The following is a 21,969-nucleotide window of genomic DNA, read 5'->3' as shown; positions in this document are numbered from 1 at the left end:
TGGGCTGAATGCGCTGTTACACCCCTGTGTAAAAGAGAAACTGAGGCACAGACCTGTGGGATCTTGGTAAGGGGACAAGCTCACCCTGTCCAGGAGGGTCTGGGGGTGATGGGGGACCTGGACTCGGCCAGCTCTGGAGGCAGAGCTGGCTGGGATCACTGTGGGTATCCCCAGGGATTGTCACAGAGCCACCATCCCTGCCAGCCTCTCAACCCAGGATGGATACACAGACCCGTGCCTCAGTTTGTTGCCTTCCTCTGCTCTAACAGAGATCCTCAGCAATTGCACTTGGCATAAATTAATTCAGGGAAGTCCCAGTGCTTGTGATCTGTCAATTAGAGCAGCGCAGCCGCTCCTCTGGCTTTCAAGTCTGCAGGCTGGTGGGGAATATTTGGCAGGCAGAAGACTGACAGCCACACAACAGAGCCAGGCAAACCCACCCTGGAGAAACGGGGTGGATCTGCCTCCCTCTGCTGCCCGTGCCAGCTGATGGATCAAAGGCAGCTGGCACCTGGTGCCACCCAGGGGTGCACTCCTGGCTTCAGCTGCAGTTTGGCAGAGCAGAGAGGGGAGGGAGGAGCAGGTCCCCAGGCAGGAGCATCTCTTTTGGAGTCCCACACGATCTCTGCGCTCCCCTGAGGGCAGGGGTTGCCATGTCAGGGTGACCTGCCCCAGGAATTCCTCCCAGAGCCCTTTCTGGGAAGTGGAGCCAGTTCCCAGGTGCAGCTGGTGGCGATGGCTCGTGTCACGCTGCCTCCCTGGCCGTGGGAGTGAGGATGAAGATGAAGCCCTTCAGCACCACTTCCCCCAGCCCCAGCAGCCCACAGAGCCCCCCCAAGCAGCCCCTGAAAACACTGGGGGGATGCTGGGCAGAGCAAGACCCACCCAGGAGGGTGGGGGTCCCACCAGCCTCCTCAGCCCAGAGAATCAGCTGCTCAGAGCTGAGTCAGCCCCGGGCAGGGGAGGGGAAAGTCATGGGTTCCTCTCCCAGCACTGGCCCCAAACCTCAGCAGAGCCAGCCCGGGGTTCCCACACCGCCCTGGCGCCTGCCCCGGGAGCACGTGCAGGGAGGGGACAGAGCAGGGGACAGCAGCCCCTGGCCTTGGCACAGCACTTCTGCTCCGGGCCAGCACGGCTCCAGCTCAGCAACAAGCCCAGACACAGGAGGAACCAGGGCTCTGCTTCCCCAGTGACACCTCTGGGCTCCCTCCCTTCCCTCTCCAGCTCACTGCACTGAATCCTGGCCCTTCTGGCAAGCTGAGCTTTATTCCTCCTCCTCCTCCTCCCATCCCAAAAAACATCCCAGCCCTTCCCCAGTCCCCCAGGCACCCCTACAAAGAGCACAGTGCAAAGGCAGACGGTGCTCTGGAAAAGCCTAATCCCAGTCTGATCTCTCCCCACTCGCCCCCGGGCATCCCGAGCTGCTGCCAGCGATGCCTGAGGCTGCTGCTCCACACAGCCCTGCAAACTGCACGGGAAGTCCTTCCCTCGCAGCTCCCGCTGAAAATCCTGCCCTTTTTCCCTGTTTTCCCATCATTTTTTAGGTAAGAGGGTTTAAGCAGCGTGTTAAATCCTGGAGCTGCTGGTCCAGCCCCCCAGTCTGGCTGGGACCCTGCTCACCACTGCGAGCTCCCCTCACTCCTGGGCTCAGCACCAGCATCCCTCTCCCAAGGGTGCTGGGATCCCGTGGCAGGGATCTCCTGATTTTGGGGCTGTGTCTGCAAACCCTGCAAGACCCTGGGAAACTGGGAGGATCCCCCAGCACTGCCACCAAGGGCTGCAGGGCCCTCCCCTCTGCAGAACCAGACAGGGCAGGGTGAGCCCCCTGTTTTTGGGGAGCCTGGCAGCTCCCTCCCATCCCGGCGGGGCTGGGGCGGAGGGGACCACCCTGGGGACCTCGCACACCGCGTGCCCTTCTGCTCTGCTGCCTCTCCAGAGGCGACGAGGCGTGGCCTGATGGCAAGTGGCATCTGCCATCTGATGCAAACCACCTTCCATCAGTGCCAGCCCTGCCCGGCGACGGGGGCCACACGCCTCATTACCCCGCCACAGCCAGGGCAGGGGGCTGTGCTCCTCCTCCTCATCCTCATCCTCCCCCTCCTCCTCATCCTTCTCTTCCCCCTCCTCATCATCCTCCTTTTCCCCCTCCTCCTCCCAGGTAGGCGCCTCTGCCCGCTGCAGGGACAGGGACAGGGACCTAATGTGGCCAGACAGGGAACAGATGGCAGGAGCCATTAGGCTGAAGCCTTCTGAAGTGTCACCTCGAGGAAAAACACTTAAGACAAGTCCCTGAACAAAGGACGGGCACTCCGAGGGCTGGCGCCAAGGGCTGGAGCCACCAAGGGCTGGAGCCACCAGGGCTGGAGCCACCAGGGCTGGAGCCACCAAGAGCTGGAGCCACCAGGGCTGGAGCTACCAAGGGTTGAAGCCACCAGGGTTGGAGCCATCAAGGCTGGAGCCACCACGGCTGGAGCCACCAGGGCTACAGCCACCAACAGCTGGAACTACCAGGGTTGGAGCCACCAAGAGTTGAAGCCACCAAGAGCTGGAGCCACCAAGGATTGAAGCCACCAGGGTTGAAGCCACCAAGGTTGGAGCCACCAGGGTTGGAGCCATCAAGGTTGGAGCCACCAGGGCTGGAGCCACCAGGGCTGGAGCCAGCTCTCTCCCAGCACCATCCCACCACACTCTCACTTCCCCTTCTGCCCTGGAGCTCTGCTTCGTTCCTCTTCCCCCGCTGGCCGCTCCCAAACTGCACCTCACCATCGCCCCTTCCCCGCCGTCCCCCCGGCCCGTGGCTCCCCCCAGGGTTGCCTCACATCCCCCTTCCCACTCCTTCCCCACCATTCTGGCGCTGGGGCTGCTGGTTTCGCTCTGGCTCCCGTTCCCAGGGGCGGTTTCAGTTCCTCTTCCCTGGGATGGGAGGGGAGGAGACGTGTCCACCCCGCTGCTCCCCCACAGTGGGAAGCAGGGTGCAGGTCCCTGCACATCTGAGGGGGTCACAGGCTGAATCCTGCACGGGGAAAGCTCATCCAGAGGCAAATCTTATTCCTGACCAGCACAGGGATGCTGGATCCTGGGGAAGCTGCCTGCAGGTCACAGCAGTCAGCACAGCCCCACGTAGTAAAAAGCTCTGTTATCTCTGGGAATAAATCGGGCCAATATTTAAAAATAAAGGTGCTGGCAGGTGCTTGAGTCCCAGAGAGGGCCTGGAATAAATAAACTTGCAACGAGTGGCAGGTGGTGGCCAATTCCTTAATCTGCCCTTTTACTAAACATATCCCGTGCGAGCAGCCTGCAACAGGTGGCAGGGGCTGGCCAGCACCCCGAGCTGGCTATTTTTAAAAAGAGCTTATCTCGCCCTGCTTGGAGATTTTACATAATCTTCACCATTGAAGGCCAGTCCTGGCCCTGGGAAGAGAAAGGGGCAGTGGGCAGAGGACCCCGGGATTGGAGAAGTGACAGGAAAAGGGGAAATGGCCTCAAGCTGTGCCAGCAGAGGTTGAGATTGGCTGTTTGGGGTAATTCCTTCATTGAAAGGGTTGTCAGGCTGTCCAGGGAAGTGATGGAATCCCCATCCCCAGAAGTGTTAAAGGTGTGTGGGTGTGGCACTTGGGACATGGCTTTGTGGTGGACTCAGATGATCTTAAGAGGGTTTTTCCAACCAAAACAACTCCACGATTCCATGGGGTCCGCAGGCTGGCCCTGGAGGGGATGTGCTGCTTCCCAGGAAGGAGGGGAATCCCAGACAGCCCTAGGGTGGCTCTGGCTCCTGCCACAGCTTCAGCAGCCCCCAGGTGACCCAGGTGTGGTCACTACTCCCGTGACAACAGCTGATGGACAGCCAGGCTGGTCTCTCACATCCCACCCAGGGCAGCCCCCAAAGAAGCAGGATGCCTCCAGCTTGGTTTCCCCCTTCTGCTTCTGCTTTTTGCCTCCCCTTGGTGCCCATCTGGACGAGGAACCCTCGCAGAGGTGGCAGCAGTGACCCCCTGAGCGGTGTCCCCTTACCTGTGGGCTGCTGGTGCCGAAGCCCAGGCTGGGCGTGGAGGGGACAGACATCGAGTGTGGGCCCATGGGGGAGCTGATGACGGAGAAGGGGGGCCCCATGCCGTTGATGGGCGAGCTGAGGGTGCTGATGGGCGAGTGCAGCTGGCCCGGCGAGCCCAGCGAGGAGCCGATGCCCGGCCCGATGGACGGGTGCAGGGACGGCGTGGCCATGGGCCCCCGGCCCGTGGGGGAGTTCAGGGACGTGGAATTCACCTGGTTGGAGAAATCTGCAAGAGAAGGAGCAGAGGAAAGGGGTTGAGTCACCCATGGGTGGGACAGAGCCTTGAGCTGCAGGCCCCCTGCTCGTCCCCCCGAAATTCCCAGTGCAGCCCCATCTCTCCAGACTTTCTTCTGGAATATCTGTGCAGGCATTAAGTACTGAGAGCATTTCCACCTCCTTAAGAGCTTTTCCACCTCAAGGCAGGCATCATTGCCCTCCTCCACCTCCTTGACACAGCCCTGAGCTCTGCCAGACGCTCTGCACGGCTGCTCCAGCTGATTTCCAGGATAATTTGGATTTATCATGGGCCAGGGAGAGCAGCCCCCACTCGCTGTGGAGGTGGCTCAGTCTGTGCATGGCTCATGTGAGGTGTGTGTGTCCATCCACAAGGAATGCTGCGTGCTCAGAGGTTGGATTTGGGGATTTTGGAGGTCTTTTCCAAGCTGAATGACTCCATGATTCTGGAGCACTCTGCAGGCAGCAGGAGGGGCTGTGTCTGCCTGTCCCGGTGGAGCAGAGCAGGGGGGCGGGAAGGGGGGCTTATAAATAGACTCCAGTTCTCCCAGGAGGAGACATGGAGCCATTCCTGGCACATTTCCTCCTCATCCTGTCACGCTGCTTGCAAAACAATCCCCAGCGAGGAAGGGGCTGGCTCTGGCCCCCAGGGAGGGGCGGGAGGAAGACAGCAGGGACAGGGGGGCAGCAGGGGCAGAGTTCCCCCAAAAACCCACCCAGGGTCCCCCCAGCTCACACCAGGGATCCAGAGACAGGGAAGCACCAGCACGGCCACTTGGGCTAACCCAAAGTGAACTAAAGCCTGGGAAATTCTGTCTCCAGTCGCCTGCACCCGTCAGGATCAGCTGTGTCCCCAGGACTGTGGAGCAGTCAGCACATGGATGTCACACAGCGGGAAACGCTGAACCCACAGCAGCACAGCCCCAGGAGCCTTCCCTGGAGATCCCTGATCCTGGTGGGGAAACCCCAGGAGGAGGAGGAGGAGATGTGGGACCCCAGCAAAGATGTGGGACCAGCATTCCACTGCTGCTGCCACAGCCCCATCACTGCCCCCAGCATCCCACTGCTGCTTCCAGAACCCCAGTGCTGCATCCAGGGTCTCATTTATGCAACCAGAACCCATCTGCTGCCTCCAGAATCCCATTGCTGCCTCCAGAATCTCTTTGCTGCCTCCAGAATCTCTTTGCTGCCTCCTGAGTCCCATCACTGCATCCAGAGTCCCATTTAAGCCTCCAGAATCCCAGTGCTGCCCTTAGAATCCCATCACTGGCCCCAGAATCCCACTGCTGCCTCCAGAACTCCACTGCTACATCCAGAATCCTATTACTGTCCCCAGCACCTCACCGCTGCCCCCAAAACCCCGTCACTGTCCCCAGAATCCCACTGCTGTCCCCAGAATCCCATCACTGACTCCAGAGCCCCAGTGCTGCCCCCAGCACCCCAGTGCTGCCCCCAGCATCCCCAGTATCCCCCGTGTGACCCCAAAGGCCCCCCTGGGCCGTGCTGCTGTCCCCAGGGCTGGCCTGGCCCCAGGATGTTGACACAGAGCAAGCTCCGGGTGACGCGAGGGAGGCACAACAGGAACCCCAGGAAATTCCTGCAGGATTCCAGGGCTGCTCCCGGGGTTCGGGACAGCGCTTCCCAGAGCTCCGGGTTTGGTGTCTTTAAAGGGCTGGGAGAGCCCCCAGTGCCATCCAGGAGCTCACAGACAGCCTGGAGGGATGCAGGGATGCCCTCAGGGATCAGCAGATCCAAGGGAAGCAGGCCCTTGACCCGTGCAGAGGGAAGGCAGCAGAGCAGAGTCCTTCCCTAGAAAAGATCCGGAATATCGAAGGCAGGAGAGGTCACAGGAGGGTCACTGGCGGCGCCCGCGCCTGCCGGAGCACGTCAGAGAGAAAAGCACGTGTGGGACAGGCACCTCTCCCCAAATCCCAAACCCTGGGGGCTCCCTGAACGTCCCACGTCACCTCAGCAGCTCCACTCAGCCACAAAAATGGGATAACCAGCACCCAGCAAGGTCCTGGCAGGGAAAAACAGCGAGAGGAGAGGAGAGGAGAGGAGAGGAGAGGAGAGGAGAGGAGAGGAGAGGAGAGGAGAGGAGAGGAGAGGAGAGGAGAGGAGAGGAGAGGAGAGGAGAGGAGAGGAGAGGAGAGGAGAGGAGAGGAGAGGAGAGGAGAGGAGAGGAGAGGAGAGGAGAGGAGAGGAGAGGAGAGGAGAGGAGAGGAGAGGAGAGGAGAGGAGAGGAGAGGAGAGGAGAGGAGAGGAGAGGAGAGGAGAGGAGAGGAGAGGAGAGGAGAGGAGAGGAGAGGAGAGGAGAGGAGAGGAGAGGAGAGGAGAGGAGAGGAGAGAGGATAATGGTGTGGAACAGGGAGATGTGGGGAGGCACAGCCACATTTGGATGTGTTTATACCCAAACCCCTCGGCCACACACTGGGAAATCTAAACCAGACCAGAACTTTTGCAGAGCATCAGGACTCAAAAGTTCCAATGAACTTCTTGGACACTGGGAGGTTTCCACTCCTCATCCAAACGCTCCCTGCTCCAAAACCCTGCTGGGACAGCAGCAGCAATGGCAAACATTTACATCCAGCAAGCAAATACGGTTTTTAAACTTAGCAAAAAATGTCCACTTGAGGAAACTCAGCCCAGGGCTGGAGGGAATTGGAGTTTGGGGAAAATATAACTTGAGGTGGAGAGATGGGCATCAGGAGTGGGATATAGGGAGTCTGCCCAATTCCCCATCACAAGGACCCTAAAGGATCTTGACTGCAGAAATAATGCTACAGAAAAAAGATCAATTTAAAAAAGAAAAAAGCCTAGATTGAGGAAACATCCTTAACAGACACAAATAAATTCCCAAACTGATGAGCACCACTTGGAGTGCAGCAAACAGAGGAGGCATCTCCCCAAAGGCATTTTCAGCTGGAGCAGTGTGAGACTGCTCCTTCTCCTCGAGGAGTTCTGCCATTTAAAGCTGCTGTGTGTGACCATCTCTTGACCAAAATAAACTCTCTGCCTGTTTCTAAATTAAAAAAAAAAAAAATAGGGAAAAAAAAAAGTTCTGAAAGCATTTCCCCTCTGTCACACCCATCAACTGCAGCTATTTGCTGTGTGTGTCCTTTGTTTTAGCACAACGACCTCTGTCTGTCCCCAAAGATGCCCCATGGCAGTCGGGAGATCAGAAACCAGAGCTCGTCAGCAGCTGAAGAATTTGCAGTGAAGCTCTTTTTCTTCCTCCAAACTACGAGCCCGCCAGCCACAGAGTTTGGATGGGGATTTTTTTCCCAAGGAATATGACATTTAGGGCAGAGCCACATGATCCATGTGCAAGGGATGGCTGCAAGGAGCCCTGTGAGGGCTCCCACACCAGGAGCCATCCCCTGGGCACCAGACCCAGCAGAGGAGCCTGAGTTTTGTGTTTCTGGTGCTCATCCCTTTCCCTCAGTCTTTCCAAGATCTCTTTGGGATGGATTCCTACCTCCTAGAGGTTTTTAGCAGCAGCCCCAAAAGCAGACAGTGATGGCACAAGAAGGGCACAGACTGATGTCACCTTCACCCAAGTCACACAGCAAACCAGAGCCAAAGCTGGGAACAGATCCTGCCAGTTCCAAAATCCAGGGCAGATCTCAGCTGCTGGATCACCCCTCCCTCAGCCAGCACTCTTCTGCCATTATCACAACCATGATAATAATTAGAATATTATCGATAATTTTCAATAAGGGGCAAAAAAATCGTGGTAAAACATTTGTACCTAACACCTGTGGGCACCTCCCCTGCTCTTTTCCATCCCCTTGGCATTCAGCACAAAATTCCAGCTTGGATCCATGGCTGGATGCCCCCCAGGTGGGCAGGCCAGAACCTCCAGGACACCTGGAATGCCACCAGCCCTTCCCTGTGGCATTTTGTCACCCAGTGTCACTCCGAGTCCTGCTGCCTGCCCAGGGCACGTCTGCAGCAGCTGAAGCAGCTTTTGCTGATCCAGCACTATCACCAAGGGCTGTGATTTTAACATTTCTAAACCACAAAATGTCCCAGAGCAGAAACAATTCCAACGTGCAGAGGAGCTTTTTTTTCCCCAGGATAGCTCATTTGTATTGGAATAAAGTGTACCAGCATAAGCTTTCGCCAGAATAATCTTCATTTATGCCTAAGAGGCTTTGCCAGTAAAACTACAGTGACCTAGCTGTGCTGGAAAACCTTTTCTGGCATATCCTGGGAGTTTACTCAGCAGCTCGGTGGCTCAGCACTCACATCTGAGCGAGGGCAAGTTAAAAGAAACATATTTCAAGGCACAAACAGAGTCCCTGAGCTTTGTTTTTCTGCAGCTGAGGAGAGCTGCTCACCTAGGACACAACCCACAGCCAATCCACTGGGATCAGAGGGGTTTGCACCAGGAGATGCCACTGCAGGACCAGCCCAAGAGCCTGGCCCTGACACCAGCTCAGATTTGGGAAGTCACTCACAATCCCCTGCTTCTGCTTTTCTTTATTTTTTTGGGGTTTTTTTTCCCTCAGCACCTTTTCCTCCTTAATCAGAAAGCAAATCGACTCTGGGTATTAAACAGCAGGAAGTTCTAAATTTGGGTTGCCACTCCCTTCCTTAAGTCAGCTCTTGGTGTTACAGGGCTTTGCAGGGCCAGGCTGGGAGGGGAGCAGGACCAGCAGCAGGATCAGAATTCTGCCAACATCCTCCTCCTCCTCTTCCTCCTCCTCCTCCTCCTTCTCCTCCTCCGCTCTCCAGCATCACTTTGGGGGTGCCCAGGTTCCAAATCCTCACCCCAAATGCACGTGGGTGGGGTAAAGGCAGCGCCCCACGTTCCTCCTTGGGTGACCCCACACCAAAATGAACTCGGCAGTGGAAACTCGCGTCCTTCTGCTTTCATTCCTCAAAAGCAGCTCGGGAATCTCACGTGCTTTCCAGGCAAGGAACCCCAAATAATGGAGGCTTCCCTTTTCCTCTTCTCTCTCTTCCCCACAGCAACCCAGGGGATGAGTGGTAAATAACAGAACAACAGGACCTGGCAGGACTGTGGTTTCCACGTGAAAATGGCCATGGTAATGCTGTGACCACAAGAGGTCAGGTCCTCACTTTTGTCCTGATCACAAACTCGGGGAGGAATTTAAACAGCCCCTGGCCTACAATCTTGAGTAAGTTTGCTCTCAATTCACAGCGGCACAGCTGAGAACTGACGGGGGATGGAGCAAGAGCTGCCTCTCCTCCTTCCAGCAGGGGCTGCTGCCCTGGAGCTGGCAGTGCCCGAGCTGGGCACACGCAGGGATGTGACCAAAAACTCATCCATGGATCCAAGGAATAAACAGCAGCCTGTGGCAAATCCAAGCAAATTAAATTGCATTTAAAGCACTTTGCCCAGTGAGGACAGGTAACTGATCCTCTCACACTTCCTTTGTTCCGAGCACACCGGGAATCCCTGGGAATGGGCACCCCAAGGTGTCACAAGATGCAGCTGTTTCATCCATAAATCCCTTCTGAGTGTCTTTTCCACAGCTACAGGCAAAGGGATGTAGGAGCATGGGAATGCAGACTGCTGAGCAGCTCTGATTTCACCAAAAACTGGAATTGATTTTTCTTTTTACATTTCTGGACTCAAGTACAAAGACAAACCCCAGAACATCCCTCTGAGACCCCCCCCAAACCCTGCACATGGGGCAGAAATCTCTTCCTGCAGGCATTTCAAAACCACCACGTGCAGTTTTCTCTTCGGGAATCTGCTCTGAGATTTGGGAGAGTTTCTCCAGCCACACTCAGAACCTTCCCCAGGTGATGCCGTGGTGGTTCAAGCTGCTGGAGGGCAGTGAGAAACTCAGTTTCAGCTGCAATCTGCACAGGGTGGGTTCCTCCTCCCAGCAGGTTTCACTTTGACCAAACTAAAACCTCAAAGCCACAGAGCTTCTCACCTCTGGCTCCGAGCTCTCCCCGAAACCTTCCCGCAGCGCCGCTCGGCACCTCCGCCGAGCCCAGCCAGCAGCAGAGCTGCTTTTTGGGGTTCCAGTGCAGCAGCAGGGCCTTCCCTGGGCTGGAGGAATTCCACAGCTTCCCTCTGCGTGCTGCCAGGCAGTGGTGCTGCCTCCTGCCAGCGTTTCACTGCCAGCTTGACGGGCCCTGGCGTGAGGTTCCGGCACCCACGAGCGGCTTTTCCACCGCGCTCCGCACGCCAGCCTCTCCCTCCCCGGCCAGAATTCCTGCTCAGCACTCAGGAAACCTCTGCTCTCTGCCCACAGGGAGAAGGGGGAGTGCAAAAGCATCCCACTGCTCAGCCACGGGGGCTCCTCCAAGTGGGAGCCACCCCAAAGCTGCCAGCAGCATCCCTGTCCCCCCTGGGTCGCCTCTGTCCCTGCAGCTCCAGTGTCTGTTCTTCCTCTCTATCCTGTTTTATTCTCTTCTCTGGAGAAAATCCCACTTTTTTGGCAATCTGGATCACAGCACCATGTGGTGCTTTTGGGAGACCCTCACCCCTGACTCACCCCATCACCTGCTGGACCCCTGGTGCACAGGGGGGCTGGAGATCCCACAGCACAGGATCTCCCAAAAATGAGATAGCTGCTCCTGATGCTTCAGAGCTGCCATGGAGGAGGGGGCACACAGCCCCCATGGGCTGAACAAGTGTGCCCAGCATCAGCACAGGGGCTTATTTTGGATTTTTTCCCTTACAAACCCCCCCCCACCCTCTCAGGAACCCGCTAAAATCACACCCTGCCCCTGGAGCAGCGGCAGAGCTGGAAGCCTGCAGGGGCCACCCCATCTCCGAGGGGGAAGGATTGAAAAGGGGAATTTTACAGCAGCTGCTGTCCCCACGAGCTGCCCTGGCACTGGAGGAAACGTCCCTTCCTCCTGCACTCCTGGCTTCCTGCCCTGCAAGGACCCCATCCCAAACCACGGACCCCACCCCAAACCATGGACCCCATCCCAAACCACAGACCCCATCCCAAACCAGAGACCCCATCCCAAACCATGGACCCCATCCCAAACCACGGACCCCATCCCAAACCACGGACCCCATCCCAAACCATGGACCCCATCCCAAACCATGGACCGCATCCCAAACCACCTTCCCACCACATGGAGGACCCCCACCCCTGCCCCAGGCAGACAGGGCAGCCTCCAGGGGCAAGGCAGAGAAGGGAAAAGCAGGAAGGGTGAGGAGCAGGCCATATGGGAAGTGTGAGAGAGCAGGGAAGCCCAGGGGGAGGGGAGCGGGCAGCTCTCCCCCACCCTGGCAGCGCTGGGTGGAAGGGGGAGGGTGCACCCAGGCAAACAAGGATTCTGCTGATAAAGCAAATGTGACTCAATCACACGCTTGTGCAAAGATGTCACAACAGTGCTGAGAAATTACAGGCTCCTATTTCATCCCTCAAGGGCCGGCGCTGGCCCTGCTCTCACAATGCTCTCTGTTCTGCAGTCACTGCCCCTAATTTACTGGCTGGGAACCCGCGGCAGGGCCAGCCCATAATAGGGGCAGTGTAGTGCTGCTGCCAGGGCTGCCAGGGGCTGGCTCAGCAAGGGATTGACGTGGCAGCTCTTCAGAGCCCTCTGCAGAAGCAGCTCGGAGCAGGGCTGGCCCCTCCCTGGGGCAGGGGAGTGATGCCCCCAACCCAGCCAGAATTCCAGCCCAGCTCTCTGTCCCAAATCTGGCAGGGCTGGGATTTCCCAGGCAAACCCTGCTGGGGGTTGCATCTCTCCAGCTCCTTGGGTGTCCTCAGGCACCCTAAAAGGGAGGTTTGGGGGACTCCACTGCCAAGGACAAGGGTTCAGCCACCACTGCTGCAACTGTCCCCTGTCCCCAACCTTCCCAAACACAGCCTGGAGCAGGCCATGCCGAGAGGTGACCGGACCTGCCCGTCCCTTCCCAGCTTCCAAACTGCACCAGTGCAGCCAAACTTGCAGGAGAAGATGCTCCCTCTGCTCCACAAAAACAGAGGGTGCTCCCAGGGATTCTTCCCTGAGGGGCATCACCAGTGTGGGGATGGTGGCACCCCGGTGTCACCAAAGCCTGCCCGTGCTGCCCAGGGAGCTCCTCATCCTCCCTGCAGCCCCGCTGGCTCCATCCCGGGCCCCGAAAAGAGCACGGTGAGAGCCCAAGCACAGCGGTCCCACAGGTTGCTGGAGCTCATTATGGCCTTTTAATTACATTCAATGGCAGTTTTATGGGCTCACGGGCAAATTGGAAGTGATCTAATTGCCCTTGAGGGGGTGCTGGGCTCCGAGCTATGGAAATCCAAGCAGGATCCAGCGAGACTCGTGGGGAGCTCGGAAGCTTCAGGCTCATTCCAGCAGGAAGAGGAGAAGCTTCCACTCACACTGGAGATCCCCCAGGCCACCCCAGGAACGAGCCACACACGGGGCATGTGCCCATCAGAGAGCCCAGATCAGGCACTGCCCCAGTTCACCCCAACCACGGTCCCCAACACTTGGGGACAGCCCCACGCTGGGCTCCAGGGAGGAGGGACAGGGAGAGTGGATGGGGCTTTGGAGCCAAGCTCTCTGCTCCTGTGGAACCTGCTCCCTTCAGCTCTAGAATATCCCTCTGCAAAGCACAAAGCAGCCAGAAGGATGCTGAGTGCTCTGGGAAACAGGAGCTCCCAACCCTCAGCTTCCTGTGCTCTCCCTCTGGCACATCTGGGATGAGCCAAATCCTAAAGACCAAGAGTGCAGCAGCCCAGCAGCTCTCCCAGCCACTGGCTTTGAGATCCACGGGCTAAAATGAGTTGTTCACTTGTTAAAGAGTCCTGGAGGTGCAGGATGTGCTGCATCCACCCTCGCTCTGCTGATTTTGGGGACTGGCAGCACCTCCCCATCACCTCTGCTCCCACCTGAGCTCAGCACTGAGAGCCCACACAGCTTTTAGAGATCCCACAGGATGGGCCAAGCTCCATGCTCGGGTCTGAGCCAGCAGAAGGAGGTGAGAGGAGGAGGAAGAGGAGGAGGAGGAGGAAGACACAGCCATAAACTGTGGATCCCTGCCTCCTCCTGGCTCCTAGGAACAACGGCCCACAAAGCAAGCAAGCAGGCAGGCGGATTGCATTACGGTGCTGTGCGTGCACATTAATCCAGATTTGAGATAATTACAGTCATTCACTTGGCATAATGGGCTTTAATTGATCCAGCGGGGCCTGGGCTGGTGCTCACCACCAGCGTGCAGCTGGCAGCCCAAGACACCAAAGCTGCAAAGACACTGACCAGCAGAACCAAGGCTGCTTACTGGTTTTCCAGAAAGCCAGCTCTGGTGCTTTTCCTTAGGGGGTGCTGGAGGATGGCAAGGCCACGTGGATTTTTCCATCCCTCAGTTGAGACCCAGCAAGCCTGGCATGGGCACGAAGGTGTCATCTGCCCAGGGGACATCTCATGAGCATCCAAGTGGGATTATCCACCCGTCCAGAGGGGTTCACTGCTGGGAACTGGGGGAGCAGCCCATGGGAATGCTGTTTTCCACCTCTCAGAACCATGCCTGGTGGGAAGCTGGTCAACAGACCCCCAGAAATCCCTTCCCAGTAGCATTTTTGCATTTTAATGGTCACAGAGCTGGAAACCCCAATGGGGGAAGCAACCCAGGGTCCCAAAACAGCCATCCCTTCCCACCTCAGCTCCTCCTCCACGTCTCCACTGATGACTGGAGCACCCTCTGGAGTGGCCAGTTCTCTCAGGAACAAAGCACCCACCCTGTGACCCTCAGCTGCAGTCCAGGAGGAAGAAGGAGCCTGAGAACGGGGTGCTACACAGGAAGGTGTGTGACAAGACAGTGAAGGCAGAGTCAGATCCCCTCCCAAAAAACCAAGTTCCTTCTGGAAACAAGATGCCATGCACTTCTTTCCAAGAGGAAGAAGCCGCCTTTGGTTTTATGTGACCTGCTGGGGATCAGCAACACGTTTTGGACACGAGGGGAGGTTTGAGCCCCCTCAGCTCCAGCTGTGTGGCCGGAAGGATGGGCAGGCAGGCTGGGTGGGTTGTTCTCCCTTCCCAGGCCAGAGAGAGGAGGCTTGGGAAAGCTTTTCCCTCCCTCAGGCAGGCAGCAGCAAGGGATGGGCTGCCTGCAAGCTGCCTTTGGGTTTAAGTTTCTGGTTCGAGTCCAAAGCTAATTAGGCTGCACCAAGTCCAATCAGATAGCCTCAGCTAATTGAGCTCGGCACGGACGGGTCAATGTCCAGCGGGGCTCGGCGTTCCAGGAGTTCTGGCAGCCCACAGATAACTGCCAGGGCCTGGGAAGGGGAAGGACCCCTCACGAAAATGTTCCCTTCATGAAATGTTCCCTTCCTTTCCCCAGCGTTCCCCTGCCAGAGCTGAGCACAGCCCCGGGTTAACCCCTCGGGCACCGCCAGCAACATCGTCCCACCCCAATGGATGAGAGGCCCCAAAGGCAAGGCTGGGCAGGGAAAAAAGGGACTGAAATAGGGTGACTGCACCAGGGATAAAAGGGACTGAGTGGGGCAAGAAATAGGGTGGCTTCACCAGGCTTTGGTGTCACCTCTCCTGGTGTCACCCCAACAACAGGCACTTGGTGAGCCAGGGCACAGACCCCACAACACAGAGCAGAGCCCCCACAGACAGGGCAAACCATGTGAGCTCCTGGAAATGTGACACTAAGGGCCCTGGAGCTGGGTGCTCCATGCTCTCCCCACGGCTCCCAGTGCTCCTCCAAAGCTGGGTGAGATGTGTCTGCAGCAGGCTGCAGCCCCCAGGCTGGGACAGAGGGGTTGTCCAAGCTCTGGGGGACAGCAGGGCTGTGGGACGGGGTCAGCAGCACCTCCCAGCTGTGCCTGGGCATTGCAGCAGCCAGGGGAGGGGGACTGCAGGGCAGCCAAGCACTGGAACCAGGGGGAGCATGAGGAAGATGAGGGACTTGGAGGCAGGCTCCACCAAGCCCTTCCTCGGGCGGCTCTCAGCCCTGCCGAGCAGCTCCCCCAGCTCCTGAGTCCTAGGGCACATTCCAGCCAGGAAAACAACAACATCCAGCCTCCCAGAAACCACAGACTTCCCCTAATCCTGCCTGGACCTCCAGGCTGAGCAGCAGGGCAGGAAGATGGCAGCATCAATCCTTGCACCGGGAACACCGAGAGAATCCCCACGCCCGCCCCCTCCAGCTGCTGGGAAAGGCTGCTCCTCTGCAGCTGACAAATGGATGAGACGTTTCATTAATAAACCCCAGCTTCTCCTCACACTTCTGATTACAATCTCTCTGTTTGGATCCCTGCTCATGTTACACGTTCGTCTCAATTATATATTCCCTTCTCCTTAAATCCCCACTTATCTCCTTTGCTGCATAAATCACGGAGTGGCCTCTGGTTTGGTTGGGGTTTTTTTTTTTTGCCTGCCTAACTTTCCCTGCCTCCAACAGCACTTAAAAAATAAACAGGAATTTAAACTGCAGCATGTCCTGGTAGAATCTGAGCTCATCTTCCAGCAAACCCATCCAAGGAGAGTGACACTGCCACCACTTGCTTCCAGCCCCATCATGTTCACAAAGCACTTTTTTTTTTTTTTTATTTATTTATTTTTGGCCCAGCCAAATCCTTACTGGGGCATCCCTGGGACTATCTTCCCCCCACAAATCCCTTGTTCCAGCTGGAGCAGAACATGAGGCACTGACCAAAGCAGCAGCACAGGGCCAGCCCAGCCTGGCTCCCCCTGCACTGCCCCACATCCCTCTGGCAATTAAGGCAATTGCTTGCATGGAAACCTAATTATATTAGGGAAGTAGTTAGTAATTTTTAACTGTTGGGCTGGTGCCTCAGCTCCCTCCCCCTCCCACATTCCAGCAGCGCTGGGCAGGAGCTGCAGCACTGGATTCTCCCCCTCTTCCACCACTGCTTTAAAGAGAGAGGAAGAGGAGCAAGGTGGTGTGATGGGCTCTCCTGGTGGCCCTGGAGACCCTGGATGAGCTGGAGAGTCTCCAGCAGCTTGCCTGTGAGGTTTGCATGGGATGGCTGGGAAAGCCCAGCCCTGACACGTGGTGGCCTCTTGGTGCCACCGTGACAAAGATGCTCCAAGGTCCCCTGCCACAGCACCCTGCTGGCCCCAGACAGGGGCTCAGCCACCTCTGACACAGATTCAACACTCCAACCACAAGGTTTTGGGTGCCCTGGATCTGTCTCCATCCTCCACTCGTGTGCACGAAACTTGGGTAGGTGAGAGCAGAGCAGAGGCACCACTACACCACACCCTGCCAGATACCCAAAAATACCAGTCTCAGGAGCACCTTGGACCTGTTTGTCCACGGGCAGAGGAGCAGGAGCCCACCATGGACTGAGTTCCATGATGGATTGAGTTCCATGATGGACTGAGTTCCACCATGGACTGAGTTCCATGATGGATTGAGTTCCATGATGGATTGAGTTCCACCATGGACTGAGTTCCATGATGGATTGAGCTCTACCATGGACTGAGTTCCACCATGGACTGAGTTCCATGATGGATTGAGCTCTACCATGGACTGAGTTCCACCATGGACTGAGTTCCATGATGGATTGAGCTCTACCATGGACTGAGTTCCACCATGGACTGAGTTCCATGATGGACTGAGTTCCACCATGGATTGAGTGCACCATGGATTAAAATCCACCATGGACTGAGTGCACCATGGATTGAGTTCCACCATGGATTGAGTGCACCATGGATTAAAATCCGCCATGGACTGAGTGCACCATGGATTAAAATCCACCATGGACTGAGTGCACCATGGACTGAGTTCCACCATGGACTGAGTTCCATGATGGACTGAGTTCCACCATGGATTGAGTGCACCATGGATTAAAATCCGCCATGGACTGAGTGCACCATGGATTAAAATCCGCCATGGACTGAGTGCACCATGGATTGAGTTCCATGATGGATTGAGTGCACCATGGATTAAAATCCACCATGGATTAAATTCCACCATGGACTGAGTGCACCATGGATTAAAATTCACCATAGATTGAGTGCACCATGGATTGAGAGCACCATGGATTGAGTTCCATGATGGATTGAGTGCACCATGGATTAAAATCCACCATGGACTGAGTGCACCATGGCGAGCTGTGCACCACGGAGAGCATCACAGGGCCCTCACGCCGGATCATCTCCATGGGCACACCCAGCTCACTCAGGGAGGACCATGAGGCTCCCCCAGTCCAGCCCTGACCCCCCAGCTCCCCATTCCCAGCCCTGGAAAGGCGGGCGGTGCCTTTAAGAGGCCGGAGGGGAATGTGATGGCCGCTTTTCCAAAGGCCCATTAATTTGCCAGCGTCACATGCTCCGCAGCTGCAGCCTGGCAGTGATTTATACTCCTCTGAAGTTCATCAGAGGGAAAAGTACTTCCCAGGCACAGCCTATCCCCCTTCCCTTCTCTGCTCCTCTCTGCCCGTGTCCAGAGCCCAGCGAAAATCCCGCGGCCCCATCCATCACCCCGAGTGTCACCCCCTGCCCTGGCCACCCAGCCCAGGCACTCCCCTTCTCCCCGGCATCTGCCAGCAAAAGAAAACTTCCTCTGCCTTCCTCGCCTCCGTGACCCACCGATGAGAAAGTCATTAATTAATAAGGGGCAGCGCTGCTCCGGCTCCTCTGCGGCCTGCAGAGCCCCCTCCTCCCCATCCCCAGGCCCTGTAGCCAAAATAAACGTCAGGGAGGAGGCGGGCGTCCCCTCCTCCTGCCGTCCTCCGGGGAGGTTCAAAAGTTCAAGATTTTCACATTTCCCTAACGTTATTTCAGGAAATTGCTGGAGAAAGGAAAGCCGGCGCTGCCGAAAAAGCGATCCGCGGGTGGATCCAATAACGCACAGAATCCAGAGGCAGGGCTGGGTGTGTGCCAGGCGTGGCTCAGGGGGAGCCCCATCCCCACCCCGACATTTGTTTTTTGGAGCATCTTTGCACACCACTGGCTTTCATTGGGTTTTTCTTAAAGCAAACCCACAGCCACTCCAAAGGAGCCCCAGAGGTGACAGACACTGGGATAAGCTGCCACAAGGTCCTTGGGTGGCTCCCCAGAGCCAGGGTGCTCAGAGCACCAGCACTTATCAAATTCTAGCACTGGTTTGGGGGGTGATGCTGCCAAGCTGGTTCAAAGCATCCCCAAGAGCACCCCTCAGTGTGGAGAACAGGGGTGCCACAGTCCTGGGTCCCCAAGGAATGACAGCTTGGCCCTAGATGTGAGCAGGACTCACTGCAAGCACAACCCTGACGTGTTGTTTGGGTTCCCTCCTTCCTTCCTCTCAAAACCCTTCAGATTTCACATCTGCACAAACCTCAAACGCGACCCGAGTCGCGCCCGGGTTTGCATCAAAACAGGCTCAACGACAGCTCTGACTGCAGGTTCGTGGGAAAGGTTTGTAAAACTACTGAGACTCCTGGCAGACCTGAATTCGGGGTTACAATGAAACACGAAACTCGGCTGCTTTCATGTGGTTTGGGGTTTTCTGTTGCAAAACATTCAGCGCGGCAGCTCCGGGGCGAGAGCGCGACAGCCGAGCGCACCGCAGCGTGTCCGCAGAGCGAGGGACCCGGGTACAGCCCGCACAGCTCCCTGGAAAATGATTAACTGGGACTGGGAGCCACCTCATTAGCCTGGGGGCTGGACCAGTGCCACCAGCACTGGGCAGAGCTCTCGGCACTGGCAGGGACCCAAGGCAGGGAGGCTGCCTTGCACCGGCGTGGCTCCAATGGATCCGTGGTTGTGGAAGAGCCTGGATGTGCCATAGGAGGTGGGATTGTGCCTCAGGCAGGTGCTGGCAGTGGGATTGTGCCTCAGGCAGGTCCTGGCAGCTGCCTGTGGGAGCAAGAGATCCCAGCACGGTGTTCCTGAGGACCATCCCATCCCAGCAGGACACTGCACACCTTGTCCCTGCCCAGCTGATGGCAAAGAGGGGCTGGGAATGCTTCACTCCCCGGTCTTGCTTCACTCCATCCAGGCAGTGAGGGGGTGGGATTGGTTTGCTCTGGGATTTTTTAAGTTTGGGGGGTTTGTGGGGTGTTTGGAGTGGGAGCTTCTGGTTTGAGCCCACTTGGTCCAACTGGCCCCACCAATTCCAACTGGAAAGTGGTGATGGAGACAACGCCTTAAAAATGAGCAGTGTGAGCATCCCAGAGCACTGATTTCCTTAGTAATTCTTCCCAGGTATTCATCTCCCCTCCAGCCTCCATTAACCCCTTGCTCTCCAACAGCTCCTCAAGGTCTGGGTGTCACCCAGCCCACCACAGGCGGGGAAGAACCACAATGGATCAAGATCTGCATTTTGCCACCCATCCCTGAGGCTCCTCGTGGCTGTGACAGAGCTCCAGGCACCAGGCACTGCCTCCCAGAGAAACCACATCCCAAAGGAGGGCGTGGGACGCCCAGCCAGCTCAACCAGAACCCAGGGCTGATTAAGGAAGTTCATATTAATTAGAGAAATGTGTTAATACCCTGGGAAAGCCACCAACCCTGGAACGCTGTGCAGACACCTCCTGCTCCCCTGGAGCAGCTCAGTCTCTTGTCATCCCAGCCTTCCCCACTCCCTGCCTGCACTGACCTCTGCCAGGTATCACCCCCTCACTCCCACCTCTTATTTTACACCCCTGGGCCACTTTTTTCCCCTCCTTTACACATTTTAAGGCTGCCCACCTTAAAGCACTGCTGCAAATTCCCAAGACATCCCAAATTAGCTGCACAAAACCCAGGTGACACCAGGGCCAAGAAGCAGCACTGGGATGTTGGGTCATTTTCTGAACCCAGCCCAGGCTAGGAAGGGATTAAGCTCATTCATATCTACACTATAAATAATAATAATCATAATAATGTCATTTTTGCAGCGTGGTTCTTTCAATAGGGGATGATGAATGTATTTGTAACGAGCGGTGGTAAAGATTTTCAAGCCATCTAATTAGGAGGCCGCTTCCTTTCCAGACATGCCCAAGTCCCTTTGGAAAAGGAAACGTGGCCTCCAGTGCTCCCTCTCTGCTGTGGGAATGCTCCCCTGTATCCTGAAGATTAAGCAGAAACTCAGCTTCACTGGGGGCACCGTTTGGAATCCCCAATTCCCGACATCCCGTGCTGAAGGAGCACCCAGAGGGAGCTGGAATTGCACCAGCTCTGCCCCAAGAGGAACCAAAAACCCCAGGGAGGTGCTGGTGTGCACAACCTTCCCACTGTGGATGGTGCCAGGGGGCTCAGAGATGATGGGGAGGAGAAAGGGACAATACAAGGGACAGGGCAGCTCATCCCAGCACCCGCCACCCACACTGATGTATTTTTCCGTTCGTGCCCAGCATTCCCAGAAAACACTAACTTCATTATTGATTCCTGCTCGTTTGTCATTTTTATAACCTGGCCAGCTCTTCTCCTGAGGGCTGTGACTAATTCCACTTCCCCAGGCTGGAAGGGGCGAGAGCCTTTAACTCTTTCGGGATGGGCACGCACACAAATCCCAAATGTTCAGTACTTTATCCGAGGCTCTGGGGACACCTGCCCTGCCCAGCTGAGCCACCAGACTGGGAAAAAAACCCCAGTGCTGGGAATGCTGATGGAACCAGCAATCCTTCCCTCCTTCCAGGCACTTCCCAGCAAAGCCTCGGGATGGAACTCCCAGAGGAGAAGGTCCATTGAGTTAAAGGCAGCAGATGCTGCTTCCGACGGGTGGGATACGGGGAGCACCGACCACGGCATCTGCAATTATGGAAAGCCAGATAAAGAAAATCAAATCTCATGCTTCAGGGCATGGGCTGATGAGCCCAAGGGTCAGGAAGGAATTTCTCTGCCCTTACACAGCAGTGCACAATTGGGTCAGTGCATTACCGGGTGCCACAAGTCTGGGATTGTTTTTTCCTCTCCTTTTGGAAGCCCTTGGCACAAGAGCTGTGTCTGGGGGAGATGATGCCTCTCCCATCACCCACATTCCTAAAGCTCAGAATTCCTATTCCCAGGTGAAAGATAGCACAAGGACCTCGCTCCAGGCCACCCTTCTGCTCTGTGGTGCTCCCTGCCCCTCTCAGCCTTGATTATTTCTACCACAATCACCTAAATTAGCACAGTTCCCTTTGTCAGAAAGGTCCTTTTCTTCCCCAGTGTTTCAAAAACGCTGTGTACACCTCTGGTGCTATTTAAACAATGAGCAGGAATAATAAAAGCAGCAATGTTGGCTTAGGAAATAATGCACTGGAAAAGGGGATGAATGGAGAGGATGGAGAAAAAAAAAAAACCCGATGGTTTTGTTCCCAGAGGTTGGGAAGTGTTTGTGGTGACAGCGGTTGCTCTCACTTCACGCCTCATCCAGCATCCTTTCCCTTCCTCCAGCAACTTCCCTGTGCTAAAACTTGCTTAGCCGGGAGGGTCTAACCACAGGGAAGAGGTTTCAGCTTGAAATTAAAACAAAGCGAGCAAACAAACACAGATTTGGTCTGGGAACACGCGTCTATCTGCCTCGGCCCTTGCTAAGCCAGGCTTTGCCAAGCCACGCGCTTCCTAATCCTGACAAACAGTTGCTGGCCTTTCCCACTGCCAGGCAGCATCTCAGCAGTGGTTCCCTGTCACCCAGGGTGGCATTTCCCAGCCTGATCTGCACTGGTGCCACTCGACACCTGCCAGAGCCAGCGGCTCTGCCCACACCCTGTGAAACCACACAGCACAAATCCTGCCAGAGGGGGCTGATGGGGCTTTTATCAACCAGGACCTGTGATTAGAGCAATCTGAAGGGTGAAATTCATGCACCCGGCTGTGACAGGGAA

The 21,969-nt window shown here is 56.4% G+C and overlaps 1 protein-coding gene across 1 annotated transcript in view; it reads right to left on the bottom strand.

Annotated features, from left to right (window-relative positions):
• RXRA (retinoid X receptor alpha) overlaps positions 1 to 21,969 on the bottom strand; it is a 102,524-nt gene that overhangs the window by 29,349 nt on the left and 51,206 nt on the right. The window contains exon 2 of the mRNA XM_063408923.1: positions 4,012 to 4,277. Coding sequence (XP_063264993.1) covers positions 4,012 to 4,277 — 266 coding nt within the window. The remainder of the gene's footprint in view (positions 1 to 4,011; positions 4,278 to 21,969) is intronic.

This window comes from Prinia subflava, chromosome 12 (genome assembly GCF_021018805.1).
Source record: "Prinia subflava isolate CZ2003 ecotype Zambia chromosome 12, Cam_Psub_1.2, whole genome shotgun sequence".
Classification (NCBI taxonomy): domain Eukaryota; kingdom Metazoa; phylum Chordata; class Aves; order Passeriformes; family Cisticolidae; genus Prinia; species Prinia subflava.
This window is presented reverse-complemented; position numbering and strand designations above follow the sequence as displayed.